The following is a 12,891-nucleotide window of genomic DNA, read 5'->3' on the forward strand; positions in this document are numbered from 1 at the left end:
ATTTTCTGCTTCACAGAGCAAAGTGTGCCCCTGTGATCTGGTAAATATGTGCTTTCACAAGTGAATTTCATCTAGGTGTATAAGGGCTCAACACCTTTTTGCTTGGTTGCAATCATTTGCTTGTTTTTCTTACTTGTTCAACATATAACTTATATTATTGCTTATATCTAAGTAAAATGCATTTTGCATCTTTACTGCATCAAGATTCTTGTGTGCACAACTGCTTACACCAAGGTTGTTTCCATTTGTTTTCTTCTCTTTCTGTAACTCCTGGTTGTGAAAATGGCCTCAATTTAAATCTTAATCATGGCCTTCTTGAACCAAATCTCAGGGAGAAGGAAGTGAGTCTCTTAAGGGGCAGATCTTGTGTTAACATGTGGACTTTTTCCTTCCCAACACTCTTGTCAGACTGAAAAGGAAAGTGTCAGGAGGTCAGCATCTGCCAGATTCAGGAGGAAATCTGAGTTTTTATTGGAAAGTACGCTTTGATAAAAAAAAGTTTAAAATAACTCAGGGAGTAAGATAGTTTTTAAGTTGATGTCATTCAGTCACTTTTCCTTCAATTTACATCTCTTGGTCTGTTCCTGCTGGAAGCAGTACAAGTAGGACAACTTTTAAACTCATAAGGACTCTTAGGCATAAATGAAATGGCTTCCAAACCTCACTAAATGCTCCTTGCTATTGACTAAATCACTATGTTGCTCTTTCTCTTTATTCACCCATCATTGCTAAAAGGATTTCTGAATATTTGTAAGATTTTTTGCTTTGCTGATCTTTATACCATGTCTGAAAGGCCACATGGCTTCATCTTCGTTGTCACTGCCTACCAGAGCTCCCATTTCTGTGTATGTGACAATTAGGAAATTGGAAGAAAAAACAAATTATTCAGAAAACTAGGGGAAAAGGTGATTAAATTCTTCCTTCTTGCTGTTCATTTTTTGTTAACCACTCCTTTTAAGGTCTTCTTTTTTCCTCTCATGCTCTGTCTCTTTACTTACTGAAAAAATACCAGGTAGTGGAATGTTTAGGGGAAAAAACTGTGTCCTTCAAATTAAATATTTCTCTTAGAAATTTAATTTTGGTTAAAAAAGGGTAATTTTTCCTTGGATAAACATTTGAAACTTGCTACTTTCTTTCTAACATCAAGTAGTAGATGTTTTCCATGAGGCCACTCTGATTTATCCCCTCTGTATCTCTTTTTCCAGCCATTTCATAATAGGTAGTTCTTCATTCAGTGACACCCATAAAGTAATTGAAGCTTTTTAATTTTTTTTTAAATGCAAAGAGGAGAATTATAAAATATTACTGTTTAAATATGGTTATATTTCTAGTTCTCATTTAGGAGAACTCATTTTACTTAATGTAAAGCTGCTCATGGCCATGTCAGAAGATGATTCATTTAACAACTTCATAGTCCTGTAGTGCTTCTCCAGAAGGATTGTACAGAACTTTCATGGGCACAAAAATCCTGTACATCTCCTAGTTAATTTCTTAAATGTATGTTCTGAGAGTCTGTTTCTGCCTAGTTTGGAAGGGATGGGCAAAAAGATTCCACTGTCTTTCTGAACAATGAATCTTCAGAGCTTGAAAATGCATTTATCATCTATACCTGACCAAAGGATGGTGATTTTCTTTGACTGAAACTTTAAAGTTGAAGGGTTTTGTCTTGCAGAGGGGAAAAAAACCCCACCTCAAACTCCCAAACCAATCTGACTGAGCTTAGATTATAATTAAGAAGTTATTTTATTTTTTCTAGTCATATGGGTATTGTCCTGAGCTGCATAGTGTCACAGAGCCCTTCATCTCCTTTGTGGTAGAATTTCTCACTCAGGATGATGTAGCTCAGGGAAACATGTCTCTGTCTTTCAAGCATTTCTCCTACTGACCATGCTTCAGCTCCTTATGTTTTCTTCCTTGAAGGCAGAAATCCCTTTCTGTTTTCTCCCTCTGTGATAAGTGATGCACAGCTCCGAAGAGAGCTGCCCAGCCCTGAGCACCAGCTCCTCTTGCCAGCTCCTAAGTTTCTGCTTAGCTTGTTTAGTGTGTCTGTTAAATATGTGTGCACAGACAAATAGATCTGGGGAGATTCTGAACTGTTTGTGGGGAATCAAACAGCCACAGCATTATAAAATAAATTAGGTTGGAAGGAACCCCTGGCAGCCTAGTCAAACCCCCCACTCAAAGTCATTCTTTTCAGATCAGGCTAGTTAGGTGTGTCTGATCAAGTTTTGAACACCTCCAATGATTGATTGACCTCTTGCAGCTTCTTTAAGCTCTGTTCCAGTATTTGATCACACTCCTTTTCTTTTTTTTTTTCATGATGTCAAATTGGAATTTAGGATGTTCCAGATATTTGTTGTGTCCTGTCCAATCGCCATTCAGCTCTGTGAAGAGACAGGCTCCATCTTCCTTTTATCCTCTCATCAGATCTTCCTTTTAACCTCTGAGCAGCAAGGTTTCCCCTTTACCTTCCCTCCTCAGGGCTGAAGGGACCCTGCTCCCACAGCCCCTTCTTGCACCCAGCTTGGTGCCACTGTGGCATCTGCTCCAGTAGGTAACACCTGCTCATACAGGACCAAACTGGTGTTTCCTGATGCATTTCCACAGAAAGGAAAGGATCAAGGACATCTTTGCGGTACTGATGGGGTCCTGCCAGGACCTTTGTCCTGGCCCTGTGTCTCAATTTTCTGAGTTTTCTGTGTCAGTGTGTGGTAGCAGAGATGTGGTAACATCAATTTCTGGTGTCCTGGTTCATGTCACCATCTTAGGAGTCCATTGTGTCTCATGGCAGTGTGTGTCAGAGCACTTGAGTGATTTGCACCTCACTTTCCTCTGTGTGATACTGTGCAAACTGAGGAGTGTAACAAAATGAAAATGTAGCAACTTTTTCCTTAAGGTAGGAATATGGCAACTGTGCAAATTTGTCTTTTTCCAGAGATGCAATGAAGCCTTTGGATCAAAAAGTAAAACAGTCCTTAAGAGTCAAGTGTGACTCTGTTACTATTAATACAAACGGTGAAAATTTACATATGTTGCACCATTCTGTTTTCTTTTTTCCTTTTACTGGTTTTTTTTTTCCTTTTTATAAAAGTGGTCTCCCTTTTTGTCTTCTGCATGCTCTGGAATGTGGGAATACTACATCAATGCAACAATGACAAGTATGAGTTTCAGGCAGAAGAAAATTAAAGATATTCATCAAAGTATTTTCATCTCTTTGGAGAAAATTGTTGTTGCTGAGTTACCATGCTACCTGAAACAAGCTCTGGTGGATTTAAGCAAAATATTACAAGTATCACATTCCTCTGTTTTCTGTTTAGCTTGTCTTCTTGGGAAATAACTAGGCTTTTATGTTTTTTTAGATGATGGGTTTTTACCCTTCATTCCACTATTAGCATCACGTTACTGTATAGAAAGAGATCTGTAGAGGAATGGTTTTATTCAAAGTTTGTTTTCTTTCGGATATCTAACAGCAAGTATCAAGTGTCTCAATGCTATGCCTAAACCATCTATCAATACCAAAGCAACAGCTGAGTTTGTTTTGTATTCAGTGATTTGTAAGCAAATAAAAGCTGTTGTGACTGGCCTTGGTGCAATACTCACAGCTGGATAAAGCACAAGGTGCTTTCAGAGACCAGCTGAGAGATGTGGGGGTGTGAGGGGGCAGAAGCAGCTCCACAGACCCTTCCCTGTGCTCACTGTGGAGAATGTAAGGATGCTGTATCAGAGATGCTCAGCTGGATGCCAGTCCAGCTGTCAAAACAGAGATGGAGTCCCCTGGGTTCTGCAACAGTGCTTTTGTTTCCTCTTTCAGCACAATAGTCTTGGCTGTGCCCTTGCTAGCACCACTTCTTTAGCCAAGTACCTCCCAGGCACAAATAAGCTTAATTTCTCTTTTATTTATCACAAAAAAGGACAGGGTCAAGGTCCTGTCACCAGAGTCCATGCTAGGCTTTGCAGTGGTCTAACAACCTAGCCCAAAGACCAACATCTTTCTTAAAAATACTTCTCTGAAAGCACAAACCAAAGAATTTTCTTCTGCACTACATTACTAAGCATGCAAATTCACTAGCAACATTCAGGAATGGGAGCAATAACTAGCCTTTTGTCACCTGGTTTGTGGAAATTGGAGGTGTATGTGAAATCACATGGAATTACGGGAAGACTCAGATAGCAAATATTCTAGACGATGGACTGCAGACATGGAAATGGAAGCTTGGAAGGCCTGAACTCCCCTGACAGTGCCTGCCCTGAGCTGAAAGTACCAACTCACTCAAGCTATCTGCACTAGGCCAGCACAGGTACAGCTTGCCAGGCTGATTCATGGTGTCTGCTGTGCCAAATCCACCTGATCTGTTCCTGAAATTGGTCTGATTCTGGGTCTCAGCTCAATAAGCTGTTCTGTACTCAGCTAATTCTGCAGAGAACCAGAGATGTCTTGTGCATCTATAATACATGGAGGACTGGGAGCTGGCTCTACTTTGGTAAGATTCAAAGAATTGTTATATGGAAACAGTTGAAATAAATGTGTAAATGCTTTGAAGGCTCCTTCTTTCAAGATGCCAGTCATAAAACCAAAAAGTTTTAAGAACTTTGATTAGGTAAATACTAAATTCCCCTGCACTGGACATGCTGTCTTCTTTCAGAAAAGCCACTTGGAATTGGTTTCTGAATTGAGGCCAGTAAACTTGTACACCCTGGGACATCTCCAGCATCTGAACTAGCATTTCAAATTGTATTACTAAGCTCAGATTAACTGGCTGTCTATGAACAGCTGTCAAACCAATTTCACAAATGGTGAGGTGCATAATTCCAACAAGGATGCACAGGCTGTCATGGAAGTGGAATGAAGCCACTGCCAGCCTCTCTGCATAGTTCAGGGGCATCACCAGTTTTCTATGGCCATGGGCTGCTCACAAAGAATAGAGTTTACAGCAGCCAGAGCAGACATTTTAAAGTTACAGTGATGAGTAAAAAGACTGATTTTGATACCTTGTTTGGTTGGAAAGGGGAGGCTTGCATTTTTTAGTACAGCAATAAACAAATGCAGAATGTGGGAGGAGATGACTCAGAAAACACCAGCATAGTCTGATGTTTGTATTACAACATAATAAATGGGCTGTTTTATATGTATGTGAATGCATGTAGACAGAATGCAGATGAACCTAATAAAATTATCCTAATCACTAGGATGACAGCCTCTCTGCAAGAAAGAAAAATTGATCACCTCACGTGGAAAAGGAGATGTATCTTAATTTTGGGGTGTTCTTTCCATGTAGAAAGGATGATATTTAAGATTCTCTTTTTAATAAAGTGCTGGCCTTTCTGTCAAATGGCACTTTGTAGAACTCAAGCAATTAAATAAATGTTTCTTTGTGAGAATGTATTTTTGGATTGGAGGTGTTCTTCTGGAAACTCAGGTATTGATTAGTTTTTTGTTTGTCTGTTTTTTCAAACTAAGAAAGGTGAAAAATAGAAACAGGAAGGATTGGGATTAGAAATTGTGACAGTGGAACATGGGGCTTTTATGCAGCTTCCATTAATACCTTAAAACAGAAACCTGAGTAAAAATGTGTCACGATTTTGGAGCTAAATCAGGTTTTTAAAGAAAGGAAGTATTTTTAAAATTACTTTGGAGACAATAGACAGTAGACCTTATATCTCCACAGGAGAGCTTAACCGTCTAATGCTGCAGATAGCTACTCTATTTTTTCTGAGTTCTCTTTCTTTCACCTTAAGGATTAGAAGTATTGCTCCTGCCCAAACTCAAATGTCTTTTATATGGATTTTAATTGTGTTCCCCTGTTTGAATCCTTTTGGGTTTTTATCCATGTAAAACAATTTAAAAATCGATTAATAATTTTTATGTCGTATTGTTTGAACCTTATTTAAATGCAGTAAAATAGAAGATAGTTCTTATTTCTCTAAAGGGACAGTCTTAATTGAAGAGAGTGGTTGAAATTAGCATTAGCTAAAATTATGACAATGACAGTGATGATTTATGACAGCTGAACATAAAATATTTTTTGTCTTTAACTAACATTTCTTGTAGTAATATGCCCCTGAAGGAGATGCAATCAGACTTCAAGCTGTTTCACTAATTCTTTTGTACAGAGTCTGGGATGCCAAAGGATTTCACCCAGTGCAGGGTGGCTGGAGTGTCTTTCAAGCTGTGATGAATGTGTTGAGTTTTAATACCAATTATAGTACTTCATGGGCTCATTGGTTACATTAATATTGCACTCACTGCTATTACTAAAACTTGTGATGGTAATAAATTGAGAGGGCATGACACCCAAGTAGGCATTGCTTGATTTTATACTAGTTTCTTTTGTTTTATTGTAGTTTTTCTTCAAGAAAGTTTGGGAAAATATATACATTTAATTTCTCATATATTTCAAACATGTACCTGATAAATATTATTTTCTATTTTAGCTTAGCAGTTGTATTCACCCCAAGTTATCTGTGTTAGAGAAAACAAAACTCAGTTATAATTTCAGCTCACAAAAGCTGTATTCAATTCAAAACTGGCCCTGCTTTTACTTAGTGATGCCATAAGGTCACTTCCAGCCTGATTTATTGTATATTTTAGAGATTTCAGTGCAATATCAATATAGATCCCTTAGGTTCATTGATTCACACATGATGAGGATTTGCACTTTGCCAGAGACAGCTTTATCCCTGCTTACCATATCACTACAGACAACATTTTACTCTGAGAACCTATCCTTTGCTTTCAATTACAGAATGCATTGCTGTTGACATAACACTGGTGCTATAAAGTTCATTAGTATCTTTTTCAGATCATTCTTTTTTCTCTATATATGCTATAAACTCATTATTGCCTTTAGAGATCCCTGAAGACCCAGAAATTGCAGAAGAATATTATAAAGATGAGTTTGAATCCTGTTCAGAAGACAGTGAAGAGGAGGCAGATGCAGAATTGTCATGGACAGTCTCTAAGACAAATCACCAGGTAAATGAGACCTTTGAGAACCCTGTATGCACTTGATGCTCATTTTCCATGAGAAAACTGAGTTCCTTCCCAGAATTTGTCCTACTGGCATTGCTGATTTTTTAGTTTTTAGGAGTGTGTGTATATATCAGTACCATGAATTAATTATATGTGTATTGTAAGATATTGATGAGAAAGATTTTTGCATTCCTTCAAGATTAAAGGTAATAATCCCATGAATGCCTTAAGGTAGATCATTGCCAGAAACCATTCTTGTGACTCTAAAACACTCAGAGTGGGATCTTCTCAAATGCCAGCTGTGATTTAAATTAAATTAAAGCTGAAGATATACTTGAAGCATAAGATCCAAGTTCCAGCTCTAATTCCCAGGCAAAGATAGTCACCTCTAGTTCCTGCCTATATTAGACATATTTTCTAGGACAGTGTGATGAATGATGAGCCTAAACAGCTGCAAGACTTGTTCAGCAAATCTGTAGACTTTTCCACCTCACTGAAAGTGTCAGTGAAGAGAAAACTTATTGCTGAAAGGCTTAAAGTAGCTTTATCAGTTAAGGCTGCCACAAGACAGTCAGGGATTGCAGTGTGAAGGTTGAAGATTATTGCAAAAGGCACCTAATTTAGATCTGATCAGAATGAACTGAGATGAATCTTGTCTCCAGTGATCAAGCCTCCGTGAAATCAATAAACTTAAGTGCCTGAGGCAGTTCTGAAAATGGATCTTCCTAAGGCATTCAGGAACTATCAATTTCTCCCATGGGCCTCCAGTTTCAAGCATGGCCTGCAGTGCCTCTGGATGGTACCATCTGGTTCTGCCCAGGAACAGAAACTTTATTCTGTGATCATGTGCAAAGTTTGCAGAACAGGGTGTGATGTCTTCTGCATCTCAGGGAACTGGCCAAGAAGGCTAATACTCTTCACTAAATTATAAATAACTTGTGGTTTTTGAAAAATATGAACTAATAGCTTCTTTGAGATGTAGTTTTTAAGGCAAAAATAAAGTGTGAGAAATCAGAACTCTACTTCTACCACAGCAGCAGGGGATCCTGAAATTGTCCCACAAGTAAAACTTGAAGTTTACTCAGAAACAACTCCATTCAATCTAGACGTGTCCCCCTAACTTTCAAATTAAACACACAGGATGCCTTAACATTCAGGAGCAGATTGTGCAATAGTAAAGAAATTGTTATTCAATTGTAAAACAGTGGATTATCTTAGACAATACTTTTTTAAAGTTTGCTGCATTTATGCTTACCCACAACACATAGACATACAAAGAAACCATTGCCCAGAAGGTCTACCACAAGGTAGTCTTGAAAACAAAATTACTGCTCATTTTCTTCAGACTCTGAGACAATTTTTCTTTTTTAGAATGCCTTTTGAAATTTTCATTCAACTTTCATTGATGGTATCATTAAGTGTCAATCAGCAGTGGTTTTGAACAGGCAGACTGCTGCTTAGAATTAATGAAGGGCAGAAGACAAAAATAGATTTCTCAGTAATGCAGAATAAATTAAGTGTTGGCATTCAGATATGAGCTGTAATAGTCCCTCATGTTGGACTGACTGAAAATCCCATAATAAGAACCAGCATGATGGGCTGGAAGAACCATCCCACTGGCACCCCATTGTCTCTGTCACCTTAAGATATTGAATAAGTATGTTTCTGGCTATTGACGTAATTACCTTTTCTATTTTTTGGGAAGTGAAAATAGGCAATTTTTGCTTTCTCAAGTGAAAAATTCTGCAGTAAATCCAAAGTGAAAGCAGACTGAACATACCTGTGTAAATCTGAACACCTTTGTCTGAACTCAACAAACAGAAAGGCATGAGGGGAAGCAAGCAAGCATTATTAGGGAGTAAACATCTAATTCAGGTTGGATGGAATACTCAGAGATATCTCTCTTTGGTGATTATAAAGGGATTTACAGTTATTAACATGCACACCACATCTTTCTTTGGATATCAATGATTATGTGAGATGAATCCCACTCAAAGGTAGGTGGGATCATGCTCAGTATTAATAATAAGCTTCAAGTCCTACCAGAATAGCAGAGGTTTGCTTCTGCAGTTATTTACTTAATACCAAAACTCCTACTTCTATTTCTCTGATGGTATTCATACTCTTAAACCCTTTCTTCAAAGATACCTTAAACCAAGCTTTGGAGGTGTGTGCTAAAAAGTCATTCCACAGCAACACAGTAAAGGCTACTAAGGTAATTTCTGCAAATCTCTTAAATTTCCAATCCCAAGATTGCTTTACTAGTTACTTCTGTGCAGAGAGGGCAGAAATGCTGCACCTGGTGGTGCTCTCTGGTGACCCCATTATTTCAAACAAGGATTAAAAAAATTTCCAATGTTCATGCAGTAGCATGGGGTCAGAAAAGTCATCTTTATGAACAGCATATTAAGTGCAAGATGTACAAAGGGATATGAGCTATTTATTCAAGCTGTATTAGGCTCCCACAGATGTCAAGACAGACTGAGAAGCAGCAGCCTCATGTGGGATGTAAGACTGCTTAGGAAGGTAGAGTTAGGCACTGAAACACTTTAATTTTAAAGGTTTAGGGTGGGAGCTGAGACAGCTTTTTTTTCTCATGTTGGTACAGCCAATCTGATTTCAGACACATTTTCCAGTACTGGAGTTTAGTGTCCTTTGTTCCTTTCTTTTGGAGCAAAAATGCACATTGACAAATTTCAAGCAGCAATTTGCCAATTACCTTTCCAGATCTCCACCTCTTCAAGCCAGTGGTTCTTTTCCACATGTTTTTTTAATGGGAGAACCAGTTTCTAATTAGGGGAAAATCATAAAAGGTAATGACAAACTGTTTTTAAAAGCATTTTAATTTGTGATGCTTAACAGAGATTTCATCTTGAAAAGTTAGTGTGTAATGAAGCTTCCATTGGCTTTGATTTGGCTGTGATGCTGGTGGATGCTCTTAGCTGCAGTTCATCACCATGCTCTTAGTGGTTTTTCTCATGAACATAATAACAAATTCACCCTCTTCACTATGACAAAGTCTACTTACTGTGATGCAGTAGGTTCCTATTTTCAAATTCCAAGTTGCTTCTGAGATTGTCAAGCCAGACAATCAGCTGACATAAATTATCATCACTCCAGCAGCTCTGAGTGGTCTGTGTGCTGTGACCCCTAAGATGCCTCACTGGATTCCTAACATATGTTTTGGCAGGCTTGTGGCTGTTAGAAATGGGGTTGCTTGTTCTGAATCTGGAATGTGCAAGCATTCACCCACACTGGCCCTTCTGGGCACAGTCCCTTGTCCCTTCTGTAGGGCTTTGCTTTCTCGGAAAAAAAAAAAAAAGAAAAAGACAGAGAGAGAAAGATTAAAGAAATAGATTTAATGAAACAGCTAAATCCTCCTCCAGTGCTAAACCCAAGTGGGGAAAAGATAGGAGTGATGAAGAGGTGAAAATATATCTTTTGCCTTACAGCATAAAGAGAAGAAACCAGCTTTGTTGTTATAATTGGAGTAAATATGATGTCCTGTTGAGAGAAGTCAAAGGTTTGGGAATTACAGGCTTTATCCCATAAAAAAATGATTTAAAAATGTTTTATCAAAGCAATAGTGTTTTATATGGTTATTTACTATGTTTTGCCTATCTGTCTAAAGATTTGTGGTTAACTGTTAGTGATAATGAAAATAAAAATAATTATAAAGTAATATTAGCAGAAAATCAATACAACTTTTTCATTTTGAATGAAAAAGATTTAATGAAATCTTTTTAATGAAGTCCTAATGGTTCTTTTTTTCTTTTTAGAAGTACAGAGAATTTATATCTGCAATACTGTCTTAATTCAATATTCAGTATGTACTGTGTATGCTAACATAATGAATGCATTCCCTGGCATTTCCTGGCTGCAGAACTGGAAACCCTTGTGCTGACTTGATCCAATCATGACCCCACAGGCTGCTCCAAAAGGGAAAAGAGGCTCCTTTGAACCTCTGAGCTTGTGGGTTACCTGTTGTAATGGCCAACTAAGAACCTGATTCCTGCCTTGCAAACCTCAGCTAAAGCAGCAGAGCCTGTTTCAAATATAAGCCCATGAAACAATTTGGGGTGAGGTATAGTTAGTTTATGCTCATCCATAACAGCTCCCACTTGCACCAGAAGGTCCCTAACCAGCTGGAAGTCATTGCCAACAATTATTGCGGTCTTATTTAGGTGTACTGTAAGTTCCTAAGTTGAGAAATTTAGAATGGGCATTTTAGTAAAATCGCAAAAGAATATAAAACAGGTTGTCTCTCATAGAAGTGGAGGTCGATAGTGTTTGTTTTTATTACATTGTTTTCAATCTTAAAGGCATAGAGTGCTGACTATTTTTAAAAAATACATATTTTTGACATATTTTTTAAAAATACGTATTTTTGACATATTTTTTAGCAAGGTCGAGATTTTGGCTGTCAGTTTTAAATATCAAGAAATGCTGTATTTTTAAATGTGATATGGCAGCAGCTTCTACACACTCAGAGTCCAAGTATTTCTTGGACTTTCATAAAATTGTGATGTTCTTCCTGGACAACAATCATTGCTTAATGGCCAGAACTTTAAATTTCATCTGTGTACACAAACAGTATTTCATATGCATATCATGGCAAAACTGTCAGCCATCTGTTTGGTAGCAGAACACTTGAAATATAAAAAATGTTAAAATCTCTTCTTAATTAAAAATTTTTTAATTAGTTGTTGTTACTAGACATGTAAGTGGATGCAATTACATGAAATATAAGTATTAATTTGCTGTGGGCAGCTATCATAAGCATAAAAATTTTGGCATAGTTAAAAAGTATAAACTTGCCTTTTTCAATGTAATATTGTTTTAGATATTCCAGAACTAACTGATGATAAAATGCTGGTATATTTTCAGAGACTGCACACCACCCTCCACAGTAAATATATCTCCTTTAAATTCCATGCACAGTTGTTCTAAACACTTGTGGTCTGCAAGGAATCTGACTTAAATTGTTGTTTGGTTATTGCATCATTCCAAAGCCTGATGTTTTAGGAGAAGAAGATATAGAAAATGTCCTGGGCAATATAACTTCTTTATAGTTTAGTCTTGACACTTACTGATGTGATATCTTCAATGTTTGTGGGATGGTACCTCTGGGACATAGCGTTTGTGTTTAGGTTTGTGGTCACACAAATGCTGTTCCCATTTCTTTTATTCACAGGACAGTGATATGGAGGCAATGGTTGAGTATTTGGAGAGTGTCCTGAATAGCAGCTCATTGGGTAAGATGATGTATCTTCTTTACATAGCAGCAGTTATTAGCAGTCTGTATCCATCACTGTCCAACTATTTCCATTTTGCAACAAAATAACTCAAAAAATGTGATCCTGTTGAAAATTACTTCCTTAATCTACTGCAAAGAAGTGTAACTATACCAAAAGAAAAGACATAAATAGTTAAGTGCTTCTGTTGAAAATAATAAAACCATAAAGCATGATAGTTAGAAGTATAGAATGTTATAAAAAAAACTTCTAAAAACTTGGCTACTGTCATTTTCTCTCCAGAGGAAAATATTTGAGGATGTGTAAGCTATTTTATAGTTATTAATCCTGGTTACAATAAGAGAAAATGAATTAAAATATTTAATGTTTTTAAAATTATGATCAAAATTTGGATAATAATTTATGTAACGGTATCTCATTCCAGATACAAAGAAAACAGTGAGAATTTAAGTCTATAATTTAATCCTGAAATCTCTGGCAAAATATTGTCTATAGATTTACAGCTGGAAAACCTGGGTCATTGTGGTCTACTTAAAAGCTAAAAAGAAAACTTATGAGAAAGAGGGCTATTTACTGTGGCTGTCACAGTTGCTGTCCTCAGAGCCACCAGGTGGGACTGTGCCAGCAGCAGCCTGAGTGAGAGCTGCATGAAAGGCCAGCTGAGCT

At 37.4% G+C, this 12,891-nt stretch overlaps 1 protein-coding gene across 3 annotated transcripts in view; it reads left to right on the forward strand.

Moving 5' to 3' along the window:
- NEK11 (NIMA related kinase 11) overlaps positions 1-12,891 on the forward strand; it is an 82,211-nt gene that overhangs the window by 49,439 nt on the left and 19,881 nt on the right. For all 3 annotated transcript variants that reach the window (XM_054273469.1, XM_054273471.1, XM_054273470.1), the window contains 2 exons: positions 6,849-6,973; positions 12,165-12,225. In XM_054273469.1, the coding sequence (XP_054129444.1) occupies positions 6,849-6,973; positions 12,165-12,225 (186 nt within the window). The remainder of the gene's footprint in view (positions 1-6,848; positions 6,974-12,164; positions 12,226-12,891) is intronic.

This window comes from Melozone crissalis, unplaced genomic scaffold, assembly GCF_028551555.1.
Source record: "Melozone crissalis strain CALT ecotype California unplaced genomic scaffold, PUWL_Pcris_2 ptg000016l_1, whole genome shotgun sequence".
Classification (NCBI taxonomy): Eukaryota; Metazoa; Chordata; class Aves; order Passeriformes; family Passerellidae; genus Melozone; species Melozone crissalis.